Source organism: Felis catus, chromosome F2, assembly GCF_018350175.1.
Source record: "Felis catus isolate Fca126 chromosome F2, F.catus_Fca126_mat1.0, whole genome shotgun sequence".
Classification (NCBI taxonomy): Eukaryota; Metazoa; Chordata; class Mammalia; order Carnivora; family Felidae; genus Felis; species Felis catus.
The window spans coordinates 51,923,633-51,947,769 of NC_058385.1; the positions used below are offsets into that span (position 1 = coordinate 51,923,633).

A 24,137-nucleotide genomic window follows, 5' to 3' on the forward strand; every position below is an offset into this window, starting at 1 on the left:
TGTTTTTAATTTCAGAAAATTTGTCTGTAAGTGATGATAGGTTTTCAAAATGGCAGCCCAGTACTGCCAGATCATGTTGTTGGTGTGTATGGGGGGTGTGCCATATGAGGGGAGGCAGGACCATGGTGCACTGTATGTGTAATGAGACTGTGTGTAGTATGGTGAGTGTGGAGATAGTTACAGTACCTCTAGGGGACTGTGGGAGAGAGATGTTAGGGTAAGTGTAGTTGGGCTGGTTGGGGAGATGGGAATAGCTTGTGTGAGAGGGAAGGAGGATATTTAGTGTGGGGTGTGCTGTGTTCTGTGGACACACATCATGGAATGTGGAGGAGGAAGATGTTGAGCTATAGGTGTGGTGGTACATGTGTGAAGGGTGGCATTGTGTGTACACAGTTTTATGTGAACACACGATGTAAGGGAAGAGGACCTGGTTTAAAATGGAAGAAATATTCAGGTGTACTATTATGGCATTGATATTCTAGTTAAAATTGAGCTCTAGGTAGTTTTAGTTTATAACCATAATATGTAATCTTAAAAGTTCACTTCTTTGGTTAGATTGAGTGTACCACTGATATGTAGGTATAGTAAATATAAGTACCTTTTCAAGAAATTAGTATTAGAAAATGCAGTTTAAAATTTGACTGCATAATGGTAGAGGAATTTTCTGGTCACTTTAATGTTTGTATAGGATTTATTTGTGGATTTGCTTCATTTTTATATAGGCATTCTATGAAATGCCTATAGGGTTGGATGGTTCTCAGAGGGATGTCTCATTGCTTAAAAAAATGCTCACATAAAAGATGACATTTTATTGGATTGTTTAGATGTAAATAAAGAATAGAATTGTGTGACTGTATGAGCAAAACAAAATGTTAGTTAAAATCATTTGTGCACTTTAGGAGGGGCTCTGGAAACTGCACTTAGTACTTTTTTATGACATATTTTTAGTGTATTTCTTAGTGTACTCGTGTTTGCAAATACATGCTCTGTGTCTTTAAACTTTTGAGCCTTTTCTTTTTTTTTCTTCCACATTTGGGTACAGTGCAACCAAACTTAAACATGGGAAACCTTCTCTTCCCTCCCTGGCTTTACAGTCTCCACTCAGAACTATCTTTGCAATGGATACTACTTAGTGATTAGCTCTCTGTCTTGTCAATCAAATCTTTGTCTCTGGCAAACTGTTTTTGTCACTGTAGTAGGGCTCTTGTGCTGGAAAATTTATCTTTAACAGAGGAAGAATGCTTTTTAAAACACTCCTTATGAGATTTGATGTAACTTAATTTGCTCTGGAAAGGAAATGTCTCGTCTCTGGTATGGGAAAAAAGGGAGAAGACATCAACCACTTAATCATAAATATACCCTGGTAAATCTTAGTCAATGATTTCAATTTCTATATTTACTAGTCTTATTATGATGACATGCTGAAAAATTATACTATTTCTAAAAGTTTAAGAATATTTATAGAATACAAAGTTGTATGATTACAGAAAACTGCCTTTATTTCTGCTAATCCTAAATGTCTTCAAAAAAGGAAGTGAATAAAAACTGTAATTTTGTTTTGTAAGTCTTTTGGTTTTCCTATTTTACATCAACAGGAAGTTATCGAATCTTTATTTGCTGCCTTAATTTTTTAATTTAAGCTGACCTTTGTAGGAAAATATTCAGAATTTTTTCTTAAAAATAAATTGAGTAGAAAATCAGAATGAATTAACTTTAATTTTTATTGACTGGATCGAAGACTACATATATTTATAATATTGTGTATAAAGACTATTATTTTAGTAATTTTGAGAAAAGACTTTTTTAAGCTATCCAAAAAGTTTCCAGTAGTGCTAAACTAATATGAAACTTTAAAAGATACTCTAGTACGGAGAAAATCTCAACCTTACTAGAGATTCCTGTCGTTTTCAGTAAAAATACATGTACATTATTTGTTAGAAACTTATGTTGCCAGTTGTTCTTTCTATGGTAATTTAGGATTATAAGTTATCTTATGAATATTAATTTTATTTTTACTTTAATTGTGGGTAATTTAAATAAAGCTAAATAATTACTTACAGCCAAGAATAACTTTGGAAGATGTCTCCAAAGCAACCTGTCACCCATAAATGTTAAGCTCATGAAAATACTAAACTTATTTCACTGGTGTTACCTTTTACTGGGTTTGAGAGTACTTTGTTATGTCTTTTTATTTTTAAGTTGATTAATTTCAAATTTTTGTTTTTAAAGTACATCAGCACAGAGGGATGTAGCCATCTGAAATGATTAAATTTGTTAAAATTGTGATCAGATTTATCAGAATAGGTAACACAGCTTTTTTTTTTTTCTTTCTTTCTTTAAACCAAGAATAGTGGAGCCTTCATGTATTTTTTGATTGGTCAAATAAGTGTTTATCATTAGTTTGCTAAGACTTTAATACAGTTTAATCTGTTATAAATACAAGCAAAATTGTGGATGTTTTGAATTTTATAGGACATTGTAATGTGCATCACATACTTATTATTATTAGCACACTCACCATTTCCTGTTTTTAACCTTATAGGAAGTTATGTGTGGTTTTGTCAGATATGAGAGCATGCTTCTCACTGGTCTTCAGTTCTGCCCTTGCATCTAGTTTATATATTATTTCATTTAACCTTCACAATAACCTTGCAGAATCAGCATTACTCCCCATTTTAAAGATGAGGAAACAGGTATGAAGTGTTCACTGAACTAAACTGTCATAGAACACAGAAACAGCTTGACTCTGTCGCATTCCTTATCTTACCAGGATGTATTTGAATGTAAACCAGAACAATTTTCTAAATGCTCATTTATGTAGTATCATATTTCACCTTACAGTAACTCTGCATGTTAACCAGATGTAGGTTATTTTCATTTTACAAATGAGTTAATTTCAGGCTCAGAAACATAACTAATAACTAATAGGTAAATGTGCTCTAAGATACATGGAATGAAGTTAAACCTTTGCCATTTAGTTTTAGTGAGAACCATATTGATCAAGCATGCTTACTGTCTTTATTTTTTTTAAGGCTGTTTTAGAGTTTATTTTGACAAACAACCTATGCTTTGATTTCTAACCATTTATTTGAAGCTATATATTTGATGTAACCATATGCTGTATCCTGCCTTTTTGTGTCTGTCAATAAATTATTATTTGCCTGAATGTTATAAGCCTATTTTTAATAAGAATTTAGGCTTAATCAGATTGAAGTCACAAATCATTAAATATAGCAACATGGTTTTATCTCTATCAATACTTCATTAATCATTTTTTTTCTATTTAAGACCTTATATATGACAAGACAGATTGTTTTTGTACTTATGTTTTCATGTATGAAAACACAGGAGAAAAATCCTATAGTAAATTATTTATATCTCTGCAAGAATTAGTTCATACCTAGAATTTTAAAAAGAGCTACTTTAAATGTAAAAATCTTCCAGTGACCTTAACTCAAGATAATAATCATGTTTATGAGAAAAATAGTTACCATACTCTGTACTTCTAATAACACTGTATTATTCTAAACACTTAACATCATTTATTTTATTTCATCTTCATTGTGAATATTGCTACTTTCATCTCCATTTAAGAAATAGAGGCATATAGCAGTCATACTGCAACCAGTGAGGATTAGAGCTATGGTTTGAGTCAAGGCATTCTGGCTCTAACCTGTGCCCTTAAATTCTTAGCTGTATTGTCTCTCAAAATCTTCACAACATAATCAGGGAATGGGAATTAACGTTTATTTTGTACATTTAGTGTCTCTATTTTATATATGCCTTACATATACTATCATTTATTCCTCCTGAAGTGCTTAAACTATTATTTCTGTTTAAAAGACTAGAAATGGAGCGATTAAATGCAGTTGCTCAAGGTTACAAATCTAGTAAAAAGCAGAACCGAAATTAAAGCAGAGGTTTCAGTCCAAATCCAGTGTTCTTTCTGTGCTATACTTTGTTGCTCACCTATAGTACGTTTTCACAAGAAATTTATTAATCGACCTAGTTCTAGTCAGCAACCTAATTAAAAAATATATGTGTGTATATTCAGTGTAGAATATTTTTGTTTATTTGACTTAGTTGAAAAGCATATTTATTGCATATGCAAGTTATGAGGCATAATAATGAGTATCTGTGACCCCACTATCCAACTTAAGAACCAGAGCGTTACCAATGCAGTTATATCAGCCTATGTGTCTTTTTTTCATCTCCTCTCATGTCTCCCCCAGATTGGTAACCATTTCTCTGAATTTCGTGCTTATCCTTCTCTTGCTTTTTTTTAATTCATAGATTTTATTTTTGGAACAATTTTAGGTTTACAGAATAATTGAATGGAAAGACAGTTCCCATATGCCCCTCTGTCCCCCAGCACACATACAGTTCTCTTGTTATTCACATCTTGTATTCACATCTGGTATGGCATATTTGTTAGTCTGTGAACTAATATACGTTGTTATCACCCAAAGTCCACAGTTCACTTTAAGGTCTATTCTTTATGTTGTACATTCTGTGGAATGGCATATGCCATTATAGGATGATTCAGTATAGTTTTACTGCCCTGAAAGTTCCCTAAACTGCCTCTCTTTTTCCTTCTTTACCAGAATACTTAGTAACCACTGATCTTTTTCCTGTTTCTGTCATTTTGCCTTTTCTAAAGTATCATATAGTTGCCATCACACAGTATATAGACTTTTCAGAATGGCTTTTCAGTTAGTAAGATAATGTAAGGTTCCTCACTGCCTTCTCATGGCTTGATAGCTCATTTATTTTTAGTGCTGACTTAATATCCCATTATCTAGATGTACCAGTTTGTTTTCATCCTTTTACCTATTGAAAGACATCTTAGTTACTTCCAGGTTTTGACACTAGTGATAAAAAGCTGTTTTATTTGCAGATTTTGTGTGAACGTAAGTTTTCAACTCATTTGGACAAATACCCTCAAGCATGATTGCTGGATTGTATGATAAGTGTATGTTTTGTTTTGTAACAGTGTACCAGACTGTTTTCCAAAGTGACAGTACCTTTTTTCACTGTACCAACAGTGAATGACAATTCCTGTTGCTCCACATACTCACCAGCATCTGATGTCAGTGGTTTGAATTTTAGCCATTCTAAATAGGTATGTAGTGATATCCCATTATTTTATATTCCCCTTATGACACATGCTATTGAGCATCTTTTCATATTCTTATTTGCCATCAGTATATCTTCTTTAGTGAGGTGTCTGTTCAAATGTTTAGGTCATGAGTTGGGAGATATTTCATCCGCCTCTATTTTCTGGAAGAAATTGTAGATAATTAGTGTAATCTCTTCCTTAAATATTTGATGGAATTTATCGGTGAATCCATCTGGATTCACTCCAAATGCTCCGGAGCTAGAGATCATAGCTACTTTGAGTTTCTTCTTAAGTACAGAGTCAGCTACCATAGTGTATGTATTGTTGCTTTGCAAAAATCAATATAATAATAGTGGCACAAATGGAACTCTGTCCAGTTTATCCTTTTTAAAATTCTTATGTCTTTCCTAGCTTTCAACAAGTTTACATAGCTTTTCATAGAGTTATCTTGATGTTTCCTGGTAACTAATTCATTTTAGTTAGCTAGGACTGGGCCTCATACTTTCTGTTTTGGAGGGTTAGTAATATTAATTCAGTTTCTTGAAGAAATAAATATAGGCCTGCTTCATTGATCTGTTTTTTTTTTCTTTTGTAAGTTTTGGTGGTTGGTATCTTTCAAGGAATTGGTCCATTTCATCTAAGTTATCAAATTTGTGGGTATTGAGTCCATTTATAATATTCCTTTATTATCCTTCTAATTAATGTCCATGGGATCAATAGTGATGGCCCCTCTACATTTCTGATATATTTTTTCTCTCACTTATTTTAGTTAGCTTAGCTAGAGGTTTATCGATTTTTATTGATCTTTTCAAAGAATAGCCTTTTTGATTCATTGATTTTTCTCTCTTTATTTTCTGTTTTTAATTTCATTGATTTCTGCTCTAATTTTTCACTATTTATTTCTTCTACTTCAGATTTAATTTGCTCTTTTTCTACTTTCCTAAGATAGAAGCTGATTGTTGATTTTAGATCTGTCTTTTCCTTATATATACATTCTATGCTATAAAATTTCCTCTAAATTCCTGCCTTTATTACATCCCAAAATGTTGATACTTTTTGGAATTTTTTTTCTATCTACTTCAAACATCTCAAATTTCTCCCAGGACTTTTGTGACTATGCATTAATGTGTGGTTTAAAAGTATTTGTGGATTTTCCCACTCTTTCTCTGTTACACATGTCTAGTTTAATTCTTTGGTGGTCTGAGAGCATACTTTTTATGATTTCTGTTTATTAACATATGTTTTATGGACCAGAATGTGGTCTATCTTAATGAATGTTCCATGTGAGTTTGAGAAGAAGGTGTTTTGTTTTGTTGTTGTTGGATGAGTAGTCTGTATATGTCAGTTAGATCCAGTTAATTGAGGGTTTTTTTCAGTTCAACTATGTTCTTACTGATTTTCTGCCAGCTGGATTTGTAAATTAACTGATTAGAGGAGTTTTGAAGTCTCCCAACTGCCAATAATGGATTTATCTATTTCAAGATAATGTGATGAGTATTCTTTTCCCCTGATATACCATGGAGAAAATAAGATTATTCCCTTTTATATGACATTCACTTCTTATATTTATTGTGCCAAAACGCTAAAACAGCATACACACAGTGTAATTGAATGGTTTTGAGTAGTTAACAGGTTTCTTTTTGATTAAAAGAACAGTGAATATATCTGCCTTCTTCCAAAAAATCTAGTAGGAGTCACTTGCAAATATACATAAGAGGAAGTAACTTTAAATATAGATGATTTATTCAAATCAAAACTTTGATAATATGTTCTATTTTCAATTCATTCTGTATTACATCTTTTTTTCCTCTTCTGTTTTTTGGCTTTCTAATTTATGATTCTCTATTTGCATCTTTTATACCTTATTTATTCTAGTCCCATAAAATGTTACTTTGAGAGCAGTGGTTTAAGGCAAAAAGGAGCAAAGTTTTAACATAATCTAGGTCTTACTTTGTAATAAAGACTTTGTTGTATATGTGTAGAACAGAAGGTTATATGATATCAAGAACGCTGTTGTATGCCCTTTTTGTTAGCTACTGTAACCTAAACTTACAGTTCCTCCTTGTTAAACATATTTTTGGGTACCAAAGTAAGTCTAAATGGCATTGATTAGGTAATATATTTGTTTCTACTCTATCTCCCTTCACCAAAGAATGAAAGTAGGGAATAAAAACAGCACATTCACAGTTATCTACCAGGTTTTGTTAGCTTGCCGGGCAGTTAGAGGAAGGGGGGGTTTTGGTTTGTTTCTGGGGTAATCTCATGGGGAAGTCCTGGAACATCCTGGAAGGAGGACTGTTAGACCATAATATTGATCTTTTTGTCTAGGAGAAGAACTTGTGGCACTGACAGCAGCTGTACCTTTTCTCTAGCTGTAGTGTTTGTTCTGTACTGGTTGTTGTTAGTTCCTCTGTAATAGAGATGGACAGACTTAATCCTGTCTTTGCATTTGTATTCTGTGAAAATAAATGCTTAGAGAAACACTTTCTCTATGTGAGAGTCCTTTGTCAGACTGAAAAGACTGGAGAGTAGCACTTCTGCAGAGAGCAGGTCAGACTACTGAGTTTCCATAGAGGGAGTTTTAGCAGTATGTGCAAACCACTGTACTCCTCAAGAAATGACTTTCTAGTGAGACAGTGAATACACTTTTCATTGAGATCTTGGTTTCTTCAACTCTGCACCTTTAATAACTGGGTGTATGTAGGACATTTTGTAGAAATGTGTCCATTTTCTACTTAGGTTTAATCTTTTGGGTAAATAAATTCTGTACGTGGAGTATGGTTTACCAGGGGGATAAAAATTAATTTAAGACTAATTGCAGTTCCATCATATATACTAGGAATCTGTATCTCTACATTCATGTATTTTGAGATGATGTATGTTTCTGTGCTTGATTTCAAACCTTTTTTCTTTATTAATTCACAGACTCTTTTGACAGTTACATCTTCATTCATCACGGCATGAGGAAATACTTAGAATTAAGGAAGTGATTAGTTTATAAGTCCCAAAATATTTTTTGCAAAAGAAGTGTGAACCAGAAAGGGTAGATTTGTGACATTAAAGAAACTATAACTTTACCATGTTACAAGCTTATACTTAGAATGGCAGTCATGCTTCCCTCACTGATACCCTAACTCAGTGACATTGATACAGTTAGACTATAAGTGATTCCTTTTGTGAGCATAATTTAATTTTCCTTCCATTGAAGAAATGTATTTGACATGGTAAAAGAAGGTGCTTTAAGAAATAAGTGTAAAATTAATGTTAACTAGAAGAGTAGAAGGAATGCAGAGGAGTAGGTATGTCCTATAACTTGAAAACTCCTGGCGTGGAGACTTGACTAGATTGAATGCTGTGGGGGGAAAAAGAAGAATATAATTTGCCATTAAATATTTTGTAGAGATGCCTTTTTACTGGCCACATAAAAGCAAGGCAGTGATTTTTTTTTTTTTTAGAACCTAGTTTGTTTTCATCTTTATTGAAAATTTTTTTGTTCTTAATTGAAAGGTCTTTTTTTTTTTTAAATATTTTTAATGTTTGTTTATTTTTGAGAGTAAAACAGAGCGGGAGGGAAAGCATGAGTGGGGATTGGGGCAGAGAGAGAGAGGGAGACAGAATTTGAAGCAGGCTCCAGGCTCTGAGCTGTCAACACAAAGTCCGATGCAGCACTCAAACCCACAAACCATGAAATCATTACCTGAGCCAAAGTTGGACACAACCAACTGAGCGACACAGGCGCCCTGAAAGGTCTTTAATATATCTAATACTGAAATTTAAAATTAAGTTCAGAGTAGTCAGAGTATATAAGATAGTTGAGCTCTCAAAACTGAAATAATTTACTATCAAAAATAAAAACCAAAAATAAGTAAGGAAGAGCACCTGGATGGTTCATTTGGTTAAGCATCAGACTCCTGGGTCTGACTCATGTCATGATCTCACATTTTTTGAGATCCAACCCAGAGTCAGGCTCTTTGCTGACAGTATGGAGCCTGCTTGGGATTCTATCTCTCCCTCTCAGCCCCTTCCCTGCTTGTTTCCTCTCTCCCTCTCTCAGAATAAACTTCAAGTAAGTAAGTGAATACGTACATACATACATAAAGAGACTCTTGAGACATTATTTTTTAGTTCTTAGGGTGCTTGGTGAAAAATGATTAAGTAAAAGTAATATTAATAATAATAGCTATCATTTACTATGTGCTGGGCACTGTACTCAATCCTTTACTATGTTTTTTAATGTTTTTAAATTTCCTTGAGGTTGCATTACATCAATAAAACCAACTTGTAGGGAAAATCACATATTTACAATATTGAGTATTCTAGACACAGACATAGTATATCCCTCCATTAATTTGAGCCTTTTAAAAGTTCTGTCCATTTTTTTTTTAACTAAACCATAAGCTTTATTCAAATTTCACCAGATGTTCACTTAATATCCCCTTTCTATTCCAGGATCCCATACTGCATTTATTTTTTTTTCATTTTTTATTTTAATTTTTTCCTTCTTATTTTAATTTAAATTTTAGGTAACATATAGTGCAGTGTCGGTTTCAGGAGTAGAATTCAGTGACTCATCTCTTACATACAACACCTAGTGCTCATTGTGACAAGTGCCATCCTTAGTACCCATGTAACCCAACTTTCACCCACCTCCCTCCATCAACCAATAGTTTGTTCTCTATCTACTCAGTCCTTTATATATGCATTTTATTTTATCTTTTTATTTCATAAAAAAGACTTATTTTGTATGTGGTCTTATTATTTCCATGTTTTATGGAAAAATAGATAAAGAAGGGCCGGAACCCAGATCCATCTGATCCTCCAGGGCTGGAGATCATAACCATTTGGGGTTTCTTATGGCACACATTGTTGCTTTATAAAAGTCAATACAGTGCCAAAACAGAAGTCCAGCTTCTTTTCCTTTTTACTATTTTCATCTCTTTCATGGCTTTCCACAGGTTTACATAACTCTTCAGAGTTACCTTGATGTGTACTGGTGGCTAATTTATTTTGGTTGGCTAGCATAAGAGCTTTTTAAGACCTAGGTTAGAAGTCTAAACTCTTTATGGGCCAGTGGCTAAACAACATTGATCACAAGAGGAATCTGTCGTAGCTCAGGAGAGTTAGCCCATATGTATGACACCACCAGAGTTCACTATATTATGGTTTCTGTTTGGGGAATTATGTAATGGTCTGAGAAAGCTGTATCTGTTGTGTTAACCGGAGAGAACTTGTCATTTTTGTGAACTTTTTGTAATAATGTTCATCTGTCATATGTGGCTTTCTAATTCATTATTCAGGAGACTGGTCTAGGCAATTATAGAAGATAAAGAGATTTTCTTAGAAATTTAGAATGTAGGAATGTCATTAAGCTTTAGTCACAAATAGCTTCTGCAGTACCAACCATAAAGAAATAATATAGAGGAAAGACAAAAACTGAAAACAATCATGTGAAGGACAGAAGTAGACATGACTGAGAAGATACTGTTGATTAGGTACACTTTTGAAAATCTAATTTTTACTTTCTGGATCTTATTTTTCTTACTGCCTTAGGTTTTTAAACGTACTTCATATCTTATTCTCACTTCCCTTTTTTCTGATACAGATCATATAGTATAAGTATGTTTCTTACTTTGCCTAGAAGAAATTCTTCCAGCATACCATTAGGATACATGTTTGAGCTAAACTGATTTGGAGGGGAAAGTTGAAGTTACCATTTTCTTTGTAAGATACCCACCATTATGATTTACGTTATCTTCGATGTTAGCAAAGCATGTTGTTTTCTGTAGTGTTTCCTTTATAAGCAACTATAATTCTATTTACTCAATCAAATTCTGTCTATATGAAGCAGTTCGTAAATCTTGTATTGTGAAACAGTTGGACGTAGTGGTTTTAAACCCATTCATGTGTACTTCGCTGTAGTTTGATACAGAAATCTTCTGGATTTTCAGCATGGAGTGGGGAAAGAAACCCTGATTACAATTCTCTTTCTCCATTTAAATTTCTCCATTTTTTTTTGTTTTGTTTTGTTTTGTTTTGGCTATTTTTCTCAACTGTCAGTGGAATTATTGTCTTCCTGTCTCCATATTCAGGTAGTGTCAGTGGCTGAGTATCACCGCAGGATCGATGCTCTAAATACTGAAGAACTGCGCACACTCTGCAGACGTCTCCAGGTGCCCCATTCAGTAGTTTAAACCCCTCCGGAGATTGAACACTCCCTGTTATTAGTGTCTTTTGTCAGGGCAAATCCCATTTTTAAAGGATTTGTTTTGACTGCAGCACTAAAATAACCCATCAGAAAATTCCTTTTTGTATTAAAGAGTATAGTTGTGTCTTGAAGAGCTTTAGGATTATCTTTTCTGTCATCTTTTCGCTTTAAAAACATTCAGAGGAATTTTCTGTCACTGTAGAACTGTTCTTACTACTGTGTGTTTCTTAGAGCAATGAGGAGTGTTCATTTAGTTTTAACATTGGAAGAATGTTTTGGATTTGAGATTGAATCTTTACTAAACAGAATCTGAAAGATGAGGTACTATTGGAAAATTTAAAAACCTTTAGTGAATAGCAAGGCTTAAATATTTTCTCTTCCTCAAGTCTATTTCAGTTGTATCAACCCCACATCAAATATTTTAATGAGATAAATTGTTTTTCTTGAATAACTGCTGGTTGGTATTAGAAATACTTTGGAATAGTATACTCTTGGCATCAGAACTAGATAAATTTTTTAAAGTTCCATGAATTAATCTTTGTGATTTTTTTTATAAACAAGAGAGTGATACAATTGAACTCATTTTTCAGTTTTGTGTATTATTGTGTGCTTTCTTCTTAACGAAATATACTTTCATGGCTGTGCTAGAACTACTGAGTTTTTTTCTTTTAATGCTTCTCATGCTGCTTTGGATTTTTTAAAACTTTTCACATCATCATTAAAATAAGGGTAAAACATGATGATGTGAAAGATTTAATATAATTTAACTTCTCATCAAAAAACAATACAGTGCTAGAACATGTATTGGTTGAAAATATACGCTATTTAGGTTTGGTAAGAAATCTAAAAGGAACAAAATAATTTAGCAAGATTTCATTCTTAATGGAATCACAGTCGCTGTGCATTGCTGCATTTTAGTTATCTGCTCCAAAAGAATTCTGTTTTCAATTTAAAATTTTCATCAGTAATAATTATGTTTTATATCTTTTATTTTCTAATGTTACTGTGTTTTATATATTAAAATTAATATGAAAAAGTGTCAACAGAATAAATTGTAGAGGAGTTTGCTTTGAGTTAATCAACATTTTTATCATTTTAAGAATATCAGATCTTGTCCGTCAAGCAAAAGCATATATTCTTTTGTAATGCATCAAATTCATCTAATTTTAAAATACGGTTATGAAAAAACTTATAAATTTATTGTGCGGTAAAACTAGATTTAAAAAGCAGTGTTTAGAAAGTAAAAATAAGACAATTTTAAAAATAATGGTAACTTTGTCAATGAAGTGAATAAATCCATGCATTCACACATACTGATAAAAAGTTATATGTTTTCTTGTACTATTCTTTAAAATTTTGGCACCCAGAAAGTTTCCTTAATTACTTTTGACAAACTTTATGTTTACCATTGAAAAAAAAATCCCACTTATTTTAAGTAGCATAGATTAATAGCAAGCTAGCTTATTCACTTTTGCCCTTCAGTAGCAAAATTAAAGTGTGCATGTGACTTTTCATTTTACACAGAAATATGGATGTTAATCATTATCCATCATAGGGTAGATGAGAAAATATCTGCTTATAGTTAAAAAAAATCCTTTTCTACATTGGGTATGCCATTGTTATTACATGGAGCATCCTTTGCCTTCTAAAATCCTAAATTAAAGTTTTAGCCCCCATTTTTAAGGTGCAAAGTTTTATTTTTCTCAAAAGGCAGAAATTTTTTAATGCATGTTGTAATTTTATATTAACATGCTACTGCTGTTTACTTCTTTAGATTACTACAAGAGAAGACATAAGTTCAAAGCAGATTGCTCCAGTGAAAGCAGACCTGGAGTCTGAATCTTTTCGACCAAACCTAAGTGATCCCAGTGAACTCTTACTGCCAGATCAAATTGAAAAGGTATGACGTACCCACATATGTGCATTTCTGGTTATATACCTATAGAGTGAAGGAGTCTCTTTTCAGTTGTTTTCAAAACTAAAGAAGCAGGGTTATTGCTGTTAGTCTTCCTTTCCCAGGAAGAAAATGTAAACAAAATATAGCAGCTAGTGTAATAGAAGATATTAGGAGCAGACATTAAAATAAACAGTAGCAATTTAGATGAGACACTGTAATAGCCAAAATTTAATTTCAGATTGTGCACTAGTTAATTGCTTTCTGTGATTATCTCCTATAATTGTTTGCAGCACCTATACAGGTTGGATACTCTTACTGTGTACATTTTATACGTGAAGACATGTAAGCATAAAGAGATTTAGTAACTTGTCCAGAGTCACACAGCTATAAAATGTTGAAGTTTGATTTCTATCTCCAATAGTCTGTCTCTAGAGCCCGTTATTTGAGAGGTTATTAATAATTAAGGTAATAGTCCATTTAGAACTTTTTTTTTTTAATACAGAGGGCACAAACAATAAGTAATCCCTGTTTCTTGTCTGTCTTCTAATCCTTGTCCGTTCCTGGCGACAGTTAATATTTCATGCTGAGAAATACATAGTTATACTTCAAGCATCTCTGAATCTTTGAGAATATACTGTTTATTTTTGTAGCCTACTTTTTATGAAGTACCATGAAATTGCAGCCGGCATTAGTATTCTGAACATTGACAATTAGTTAGCAAGTTAAATGTTAATGTTTTAATTTTCAAAGCTTACCAAGCATCTTCCACCAAGAACAATTGGCTATCCATGGACTCTTGTTTATGGCACCGGGAAGCATGGCACAAGCTTGAAGACCCTTTATCGAACAATGACAGGTTTAGACACCCCAGTGCTGATGGTGATTAAAGACAGTGATGGGCAGGTATGAAAAAGTCACTACGTAGACACCTTACCCTTTAAGAGATTATAATAATAATAGTAACTTTTAATATTTTTTTATAAAAATAACTTTTATTAGTACATTTTATTGAGTTTAACTGATAATTATTGAATACTTCTAATCTACAAGGCATTGCTGAGTGCTACAGAGGATAGATATGAGCACGAATAGTTAAAGGGATTATAGTCTGGTAGAAAAGAACATGTAAGTATACCAGTATCTCCTTGGACAAGCAAAATATGATGCCACGTGTAGTAAGAACCTAGAGAAAGCAAAAGGAGTGTGTAGAGTAAGGGTCGTTCATATCTATTTGGACAAGATAAGAATGAAGTTTGTGGAAAGGGTGAAAATTGACACAGTCTTCTTGAAACGTAGGTAAACTTTTGAAAATTGAAGATAATTGTGTGAGGATGATACCAAGAACAAGACCATAGATAAGCAAGAGAAATACTGGTTTGTTCCTGAAATAGCAAAGGGTCAATTACTAGGATTGGAGAACAATGAGAGGATGAAATAGCAATATTAATTTAAAAAACAAGGCACTACTACTGACCCCTTAATTGTGCTTTTATGCACACTTGATTAATCACTTGATATGCATTGTCTTGCTTAGTCATCAGAGCCCTAGGAGATTGATACTTTTATCATCACAGTTTTAAAGAAAAGTTAACTATGACTAAAAGAATTTCATCAACTTCCCCAAAGTTATACACCCATTGAAAGGTAATTGCAGCATGAAAATGAACTATTACTACCTGCCGTAGCATAGATGAGTATCACAAACATAATGAGTTAAGAATCAGACACTAAAGAGTAATGTTCTTATTATTCCATTTAAAGAAAGTTCATAAATGGACCAAACAAATCTGTGGTATTCAGGCTAGTAGCTTCCTTTGGGCAATGGGGGTGCTACCGCACAGGAGGCACAAACACACCTTGTGAAGTGCTTATGTTCTGTTTCTTGGTCTAAATGAAGAAGTTAAATGGGACTTTGCTTTGTGACAATTCCATGTTGAGCTGTGTGTTTATATAATGTACACCTTTCAATAAGAAAGTCTGTTTTAAAAATTAAGACTGTAGGGGCGCCTGGGTGGCTCAGTCGGTTGAGCATCCGACTTCGGCTTAGGTCATGATCTCACAGTTTGTGAGTTCAAACCCCGCGTCAGGCTCTGTGCTGTCAGCTCAGATCCTGGAGCCTGCTTCAGATTCTGTGTGTTCTTCTCTCTCTGCCCCTCCCCCACTTATGCTCTGTCTCTCTCTGTCTCTTAAAAATAAATAAATGTAAAAAAACAAATTTTTTTTAAATTAAGACTGTAAAAGATTATCAGGGGAGACAGTGACTATAGAAATCACCTATAAATGGGTGCCTGGGTGGCTCAGTCGGTTAAGCATCCGACTCTTGATTTCGGCTTAGGTCACTATGTTGTGGTTTGTTAGATCAAGCCCCACGTCTGGTTCAGGGCTGACAGAGCAGATCCTGCTTGGGATTCTCTCTCCCTCTCTCTCCGCCCCTCCCCTGCTTGCACATGTGTACTACCTATCTCTCTCTCTCTCTCAAAATAAATATTTTTTTTTTAAGAAATCATCCATAAAACTCTCTACCTTCCCATTTTATGATGTGGAAGCTTAGACCCAGAGCACTGAAATTACTTGTCCAGGTTTCCTATTCACTCATTCTTTTTTTAGGTTATTTTACTATGTGTCTTGTACTGTGTAAGAGCAGCATAGCATTACAGGTCCAAGCAATTCAGACCCAGGGCCTTCCTTCGTGGAATTTAGGGCCTGATGAAGACAAAAGTAGCATACCTTGTGAGTAGCAGAATGTTTACCTGTACTGAAGGGGTTTTGCTTTCCTAAGTGCTATATGTAATACCACTGAATTGTGTTATCCTTATTGTACATGCACCGTGCATGTAAGTTCTCCTGAAATATGATAATCACTTTTTAAGATTTTTTAATTGTTATTATAAGCATCTTTTTAAGATTTCAAAACTAGCAAAAATTTCCTGTTGAGAAGCTGATATGCTTTGTACTTGGCAATAATGCAAATTTTGTAACAGCTGATCATGTTTCCCTTTTTAAGTAGAAAGATAAAAACTATATTATATTTCTGGGTTGGTTTTTTTTTTTGCATTTTACTTAAACATAAATAATGAAATCATGCTTAATGAAACAAATTTAATAATCGTGTCATTGAACATGCCTTTTTTTAATCCTTAGGTCTTTGGTGCATTAGCATCTGAGCCATTTAAAGTGAGTGATGGCTTTTATGGTACTGGAGAGACCTTTGTTTTTACATTCTGTCCAGAGTTTGAGGTAAGGACAATTATTCCAATATTCAGTGTATAAAAAGAACGTGCACCTTGGAGGCGTACACACTTGCATTTGACTCTCATCTCTGCCTTTTACTAAATAAATATAACAGCACTTTTTGACCATTTGAGGTTCACCTTTCCTATGGATAGAATGGGGATCATAAAATGTAACAGGATGGTTTGAAAATTTAATGAGAGTCATACATACAATACTTGGCATAGTGCCCAACACACATCATAGTCTCAGTAAGGACTATGTATATACATCATTGTTACTATTCTGAATTTCCGTTGTGAAATTCTTAGAAACTTCTAAATGACTAAGTTTCATGGTGTATGTATTAAAAACTTAAAATATAATTTGATTTTAAATCAAAAGTGATTACATGACTTCTTTTTCATTATTATGGCTTGAGTACCTTAAATTGAATGCATTCCAATGCCAGTAAGGTCTAAAATGTAAAGATATACATGAATTTTAGTGACTATGTTGACTGCTTAAAACATTGCATACAATTGTAGTACCTTAGGTCATTAAATAAAGTTCATGTCAAACCTTTCCTAACAGATGAAATTATAATCTTGAAAAAGGTAACCAACACAGCTGATTAAAAAAAAAAAAAGTGGTCTTTAGAAACATTTTTAATAATGAACAAAATAGAAAGGGTGTGATTAACCCATGCTTCCATTCCGTCATACCAACCGATGCCTACAGCTACCTGGAAGCTTATAATTGTTACAGATTTTTTTAAGGTTCACTTATGCTTGTTCTCAAATCTTTTTATGCTGTTTCTACCTGATAATAATAATATAATTAATTAGATGTTATAGAACTATGAAAAAGTGAATGTTAAAGTGAAAACTGTAATAAATACTTAGGAAAAACTTGATAAAGGTGACATACTAGAAATTGCTGTTGTGTTAAGTTTAGGTAAAAGTCACATGAAAGTTTATTTATTAAAAAATATTTAAGAATATCGACATCTGGAAATTTTCCCCTCAGATTTCTTAAGTGTTTTTATGTTCTTACAGCTCTTAAAAAAAATTGAAACTAGAGAAGCAACTGGGAGGCTCAGTCTGTTAAGCGTCTGACTCTTGATTTTGACTTAGGTCATAATCTCATGGTTCATGGAATCGAGCCCCACGTCAGGCTCCACACTGACAGCTTGGAGCCTGCTTGGGATTCTCTCCCCCCCCCCCTTCCCCTCCCTCACATGCTGTCTCTCAAAATAAATAAATAAAATTGAAACTAGAAATCATAAACATATGTAATGGGCTTATATAAGAGTGATGGTAGGCAAATCTGTATCCAAAGAAAAGACCTTGGCCTTGTATCATAGTATTATCAAATTAATGTACATTTGTTTTAATGTTTAAATAAAAGTTAATGGCATCTAAGGACGCTAGGATGACTCAGTTGGTTAAGTGTCCCAACGCTTGATTTTGGCTTAGGTTGTGATCTCACAGTTCGATTCATGAGATTGAGCCTCAAGTCAGGCTCTGCACTGATAGCACAGAGCCTGCTTTGGATTCTTTCTCTTTGCTACTCCCCTGCCCATGCTTGCTTGCTGTCTCTCTCAAAATAAATTTTAAAACAAGTTAATGGCATCTTAATCAGTTTTTCTTAACTGATTTTTCTACTTCAGCTTTTTTCGATAACCATCTGATTCTTGATGGACACATAGAAAAGAGAAGTATGTGTAAAGAGATAATATGATTTGAGGAATTAGAAATGAAGATTATGTGCTTTTAAATTTAGTCCTATGAACACTGAAGCCCAAAGCACCGGGCCCTTCTGCCCAATTTTCTGTTCTTGTTATTATTCTTCTTACTGTCAGTCTAGGCTTTGTTAATTATTTGGGGTTTAGGAGAACTAACTCTGTATAGTAACCATTTTCATCCACATATTTAAAGCTTTCTTTTTATTTATGTAGGTCTTTAAGTGGACAGGAGATAATATGTTTTTTATCAAAGGAGACATGGATTCACTAGCTTTTGGTGGTGGAGGGTAAGTCTTGTGAACATTTTACCATGAGATTTTTAAAGAAACTTTATTCGTTTATGTTATTTATCAAATCCATTATCTTTGGAACGTTTTGGCATTAGAGCATAGTCTGTATATTATGACTAAGAAAATATATTTACAAGAAGGTGCTTAAGTAGTATTTGAAGCTCTTGATAAAATATTTGTTTATTCAGTTTAAAATGCTGTTTAGTTGATTCCCTCCTTGGTATTTGAAAGTGAAATACCTTAGACTTTCTCAAATTAAAAAACGAAAACAAAAAAAAACCATGATGATATGTTGTTTCTCCCAATGTATAAAAAAAGTTCCAAATGTTTTCTTCTACCCTGGAGACTATTTGGATTAATACGTCAGAGAATAGTAGAAATGTGTTCTCCTACAAAAGATTTGTGAAATTCCCCCAGATTTTCAGGATTTGTTTTCTTACTCGTTTTGTTTTTAACAGTATGAGTCAGTCAGTTATTTGATTTGATTCTTTTGCGTAGCAAGCACTGTGAGAACTTCTGTTTACTTATTCTGGGATCCCACCTTCATTCAGTCTTTACAGTGTTTTTGAAGGTAGCTTGCTCTTCCTCCAGGCCTAGACTTTTCGGATAGTGCTTAGTGGCAAACGCCAGCTCCTTCCTTTGGTATTTCTCTCTGTCCTTCAGGATCAGACATAAAGTATGCTAATTAATTCCCAAATATAAAGTATTATTTATTTGTTTTGCACAGCTGAGAATATATAATAATAATTTATTCAGGCTGCAGAATCTTGTTAGCCTGTAAGAATATTCATTATCCTGAGTGGTTCAAATAAATTCTCTTACAACTTCCCTATAGATAGGTATTTGGAAGACAGGATTTCAGTGATTAAAAAATAACCATGGTTATCATAGCCTTCTCTGAAGGACATAACCAGGTAACTAAAAACCATGTTATTTTTAGTTGTTGCATCAACGTATGTTTATATGTTCCAGTTGCACTTTTTTTTTTTTTTTTTGGTTGAGTGCAGGCAATCATTCAGCCCCACCCCAAAGGGTAGTCTTAATGTGATTCAGTTAGCTCTCCAGGAAGGCCTTACAAGCAAATGGCTGATATTTTAAAGCTGCTAAGGGTGCCTCCAATCTTTGAAAATAACATAATATCATTAGATTTTTGCTAGAACTTGATTTTGATTATTCCACATGATTACAACAAGCTAAACTAAACACTGAGTCATTTGGTAACAAATTAAGACAAGTTTACACTCTTTAGAGAAGGAGAGTACAGGCTCAGAAACCTGGAGCTACAGGGACTTGGTACACCAGAATTTCAAACAGGAGCCCCAAAGAAATCTAAATCATGACATGGTGGACTTAAATGCAGGCTTTGGAGTTAGACTGACCTGATTTAGATTCTGGTTTCAACATATATTACCCATGGGACCTTGAGCAAACTCAAGTCTAAAGTTTCCTCAGCTGTGAATTGGAGACTGAACTCTCAACACTAACCACACATTTTATGTTAGATGATAGGGAGTATTCATGTTAAATATTTAACTTATGTCAAATACATTAAAACTATATAGCAAAGAGAAACGCATAGTACCAGGCAAAGAAAGAGAGGCACGTGTCTTAAAAAGCTGATTCTATGTGAAGTTAATTTTAGAGGATTCATTTTATTACTTGATCTGTATAGTAAGTGATTTTATAATAGGATGTGAACAAAACAAAATTGCCTTGTACCAGTGTGGAAAGGAGTATGAAAGTGTTTTAAGAAATTAATGGTTTTAGAGTTGTTGAATATTGAAACGTCTCATTTAAATTATTATTTTACAACCTCTGTGGTAATTATTGTATAACTTAGGGCATAAGTATTAAGAGATTATTGTTAAAACTATTTTCTTTTATATATTGCAGGGGAGAATTTGCCCTTTGGCTTGATGGAGATCTTTACCATGGAAGAAGCCATTCTTGTAAAACATTTGGGAATCATACACTTTCTAAGAAGGAAGATTTCTTTATCCAAGACATTGAAATCTGGGCTTTTGAATAAATGTAATGCTGTCTTAGCAGGATATTGGCCCAAACCTGACATGGACAAGCATTGTTTGGAAAGTTCAAGAAGCAATACAACGTAACATGTCACTTGTGCTTTAAAATTAATTGTATCACCATTTATTACAGCTATAATTTTGGAATTTATTTTTAAAATCATGTTTCTGTCCCAGGGTTTTTCAGGTTTAGACCATGATGTGGGTCCACACAGTATAACAGCTTGGGTTTTGTCAGAATTTTGGCAGCATTTTGATCATAGTTACCACCTCATCTACCATCCGTGTTATCTCAGTCTCCTAATAGGATGGTGCTTTTTTTTGGACCTATTTTGGTTTATTGTTTTTAAAACTATGTTGATTGTTTTACTAGAGGAGTCTAATTGGAGCATTGAGAGAATGAAGATTAGATAATGCTGTGAGATATATCTGTGACGTTGGCACAGGTGACTTTTGGACATGCTTAACTTAGTCATCCTTATGAAGGAAAAAAGAACACATGCCAAAATTATGCATATTCCATAAACCACTGAGTTCTAATTTTAATTCACACTACTACAGCATTCTCTTTATTAATTTTGCAGGTATTCTCAATTTCATTTTAATAAAAATGAAATTTGAGGAGAATTCTGGTTGTGATAGACCACAATGCACATGATCTGCAGGTTTGGGCATATGCTTTCATGATTGAATTATCTGATGAAAAGTTATACAAAGGAGAATGAGAACTTGATGATTCTACTGGATTTAATATATCAAGCAAGAAAATATACTATTTGCATATTTGTAGCTTAGCAGGGCATTATAAGTACAAAAACTATGAAACAGATGCATATTCCTTCAACATATTGTGTCAGATATACTGTTTTATAGTTCTGTTGTTTTAGCCTTGTTGCACACCACCTCCCAAAATATAGGTTCTTGTTCAAATGGAAAAAAAAGTGTGTTTTTTTGAGTGGTATATGTTATTAACTACCATTAGCATTTGCTGTTATAAAAGGGCAATGATTATAGTAGACAATATTGTAACTCAGTAGACTTGTTGAATATGCAAATTTACTGTCAAGTGACCTCAAAAAAAAAAAAAAGATAGAATATACTAGTAGTTCTTATCCTCTTTTGTAGGAAACCAATAATATGCCATTGTGGCGGTCATTCATCAGTTAATTTCAAAGCTTCATGTTATGCAAAAAAAAAAAAAAATCCTGCTGTTATACATGTGACAGTGACCTTGTGCTGAAATTTCAGCTATTCCAGATAAACCTTGTATATTATCTTGTAAATTAATGTTTAAAAGTAGTTTTGTTCTTATAGAAAGTGTCGATTGCCAGGTTGCTTATAGCACTTTAAATTATTCTAAAAAGGAAATTATAAGCCAAATATGTTGGCTTTAGTAGTTTTAGTTGTATAGGACTTGAATATATTTAGATCTTTTGAAAGTTTAGATAATTATCTAAAGAAAGCATAATACTAATGGGAAAGAAAATCTGATCTATTTAATATGCTATCGCTGAATATGAATAGAAATGTGGGCATCATTTCCTTGTGTATGTAAAGCTCTCTCATAAGTTAGTAACAGTATATAGATTAAATGTTTACAATATAGAGAATTGTAAATAAATATATTGTTTTCTCCCTTGGTCTTCCACAGCAGTATTATTGTCTTTGTGGAGTTGACTAATCATTTAAAAAAAGAAAATCCTGTATTGGATTTCAATTATAATAAGGTCATAGTGGTGTATACCAAATAAAATTAAATACATAAATACAAATTCGAGTTTGGATTTATTGAATAATCAAGTTGCTTTCATATCTAAGGAATCTTTGATTAAACATACTGCTGTGGTTCATGTGTAAAACCTGCTTCTAGCAGCTTGGGGTGGTGGTAGTGACAGTGGTAATGGTAATAGTGATAGAAGGATGCATTTAGTAGAGAGAACAGCATAGTTTAAAAAATGAAGAAGTGAGAGGGCACTTGACATGTGAAGAAGTGTAAGTCATTTGATATTTTTAAATTATGTTTTCTCTTTTGTTGGGGGGGAGTGCATAGCAAGGTAAGACTAATGCCATAAAGAGTTCTGTTGTGTGCAACTCCAAGAATTTAGATTTTTTTTTTTATCTCATAGGAGCAACTAAGAAAATATGAGTGGAGGAATGACACCAATCAAGTTTACACTTTAGAAAGGTCTCTGAAAATTAGATTCGTAGAGAGAAAAACTAGAGACAAGGAGACCAATAAGCCTGTTACAAAGTCCAGAGAAAAAATGATGAGGCCTGAATAAGAATTATAGCAATGGCAATCAAGAAGGATGCATGGAAAAAAAAAAAAAAAAAAAGGCGTGGATCTAGGAATTAGTGTTAACATGATTTTGTCATTGTATGTCAGAAAGAATTAAGGCTAGCTCTCAGGTATTTTACTTACAGCAACTGGGCATATCATCCATTGATAGGAGTGATGTACAAAGAAGAGAAAGAAGCAGCAGACAGGGAACTTAGATTGGTTGTGAGAAATCAGAGAGCTGATGGGGAGTGTTAACATTTGGTTCTCATAAAAAGATTTTAAAATCAACGACATACAGGTATGTTGAAGCCATAATGTATGAATAAAACACCCTTGGAGATTATAGACTGACTGGAGAGAATTCTTGAGATAAATTTTTGGGGCTATAGTAATATTAAGGGATATTAAGTAATATTAAGTAATATTAAGGGATAGGCAGAAGACAAGACTCAAAGCTTCCTTCCATCTCTAGAAGCTAGAAGAACAAGAAATTAAACCTAATGAAAATAGAAGGGAGGACAAACTAAAGATAGCAGAACTCAATAAAATTTAAACAAGTATATAAGACAAAATCTGAGAATAAGACTAATAAACCTCTAGCAAGATGAGAAAAAAGTACCATTGTTAAGAATTTAAAGCCTCTAGACTTCAAAGAGAGAGCATACTGTGGACAACTTTGTATCAGTAAACTTGACAGTGTAGATTAAAAACATTTTGGAACACAGTTTGCTAAACCTGACCCAAGAAGAAACACAGGTTTTGTATTGCAGAAATTGAATCTGTTGATTAAAAAAAAAAAAATCCACAAAAGAAAAACCATGCCCTATGCCCATATGGTTCCACTGGGTAATTCTTGTAAGTATTTAAGGGGGAAAAAAAGTGTCAGTATTAGATGAACTCTTCCCAAGGTATTGAGAAAAGAGAGACTTTCTGATACTGCCTTTTGAGACCAGTGTGACCTTGATACCAAAACTTTACAATCCTTACAAGAAAATAGTTATAAAACAGTCTCATTTGAACACATATAAAATCCTACATAAAATAACCACAGATCAAAATCAGCCATATATAAAAGAATAATATAACCAAATCAAGTTTATTCCAGGAAAGTAAGAGCAGTTAACATTTTAAAACACCAATTTACCAGGGCGCCTGGGTGGCGCAGTCGGTTGAGCGTCCGACTTCAGCCAGGTCACGATCTTGCAGTCCGTGAGTTCGAGCCCCGCGTCAGGCTCTGGGAGCCTGGAGCCTGTTTCCGATTCTGTGTCTCCCTCTCTCTCTGCCCCTCCCCCGTTCATGCTCTGTCTCTATACCCAAAATAAATAAACGTTGAAAAAAAAATTTTTTTTAAAAAACACCAA

The 24,137-nt window shown here is 33.5% G+C and overlaps 1 protein-coding gene across 14 annotated transcripts in view; it reads left to right on the forward strand.

Moving 5' to 3' along the window:
• OXR1 (oxidation resistance 1) overlaps positions 1–22,267 on the forward strand; it is a 453,716-nt gene extending 431,449 nt beyond the window's left edge. For 10 of the 14 annotated variants that reach the window (XM_023248293.2, XM_019823028.3, XM_019823026.3 and 7 more), the window contains 6 exons: positions 11,209–11,289; positions 13,099–13,224; positions 13,972–14,124; positions 16,363–16,458; positions 18,392–18,465; positions 20,362–22,267. In XM_023248293.2, coding sequence (XP_023104061.2) covers positions 11,209–11,289; positions 13,099–13,224; positions 13,972–14,124; positions 16,363–16,458; positions 18,392–18,465; positions 20,362–20,497 — 666 coding nt within the window. In that variant the 3' untranslated portion in view covers positions 20,498–22,267. Of the gene's footprint in view, positions 1–1,081; positions 1,364–11,208; positions 11,290–13,098; positions 13,225–13,971; positions 14,125–16,362; positions 16,459–18,391; positions 18,466–20,361 lie in introns of those variants that run through there. The other 4 variants (XM_019823029.3, XM_023248295.2, XM_004000051.6 and 1 more) reach the window with 3 other exon arrangements.
• The last annotated feature ends 1,870 nt before the right edge of the window (positions 22,268–24,137 follow it).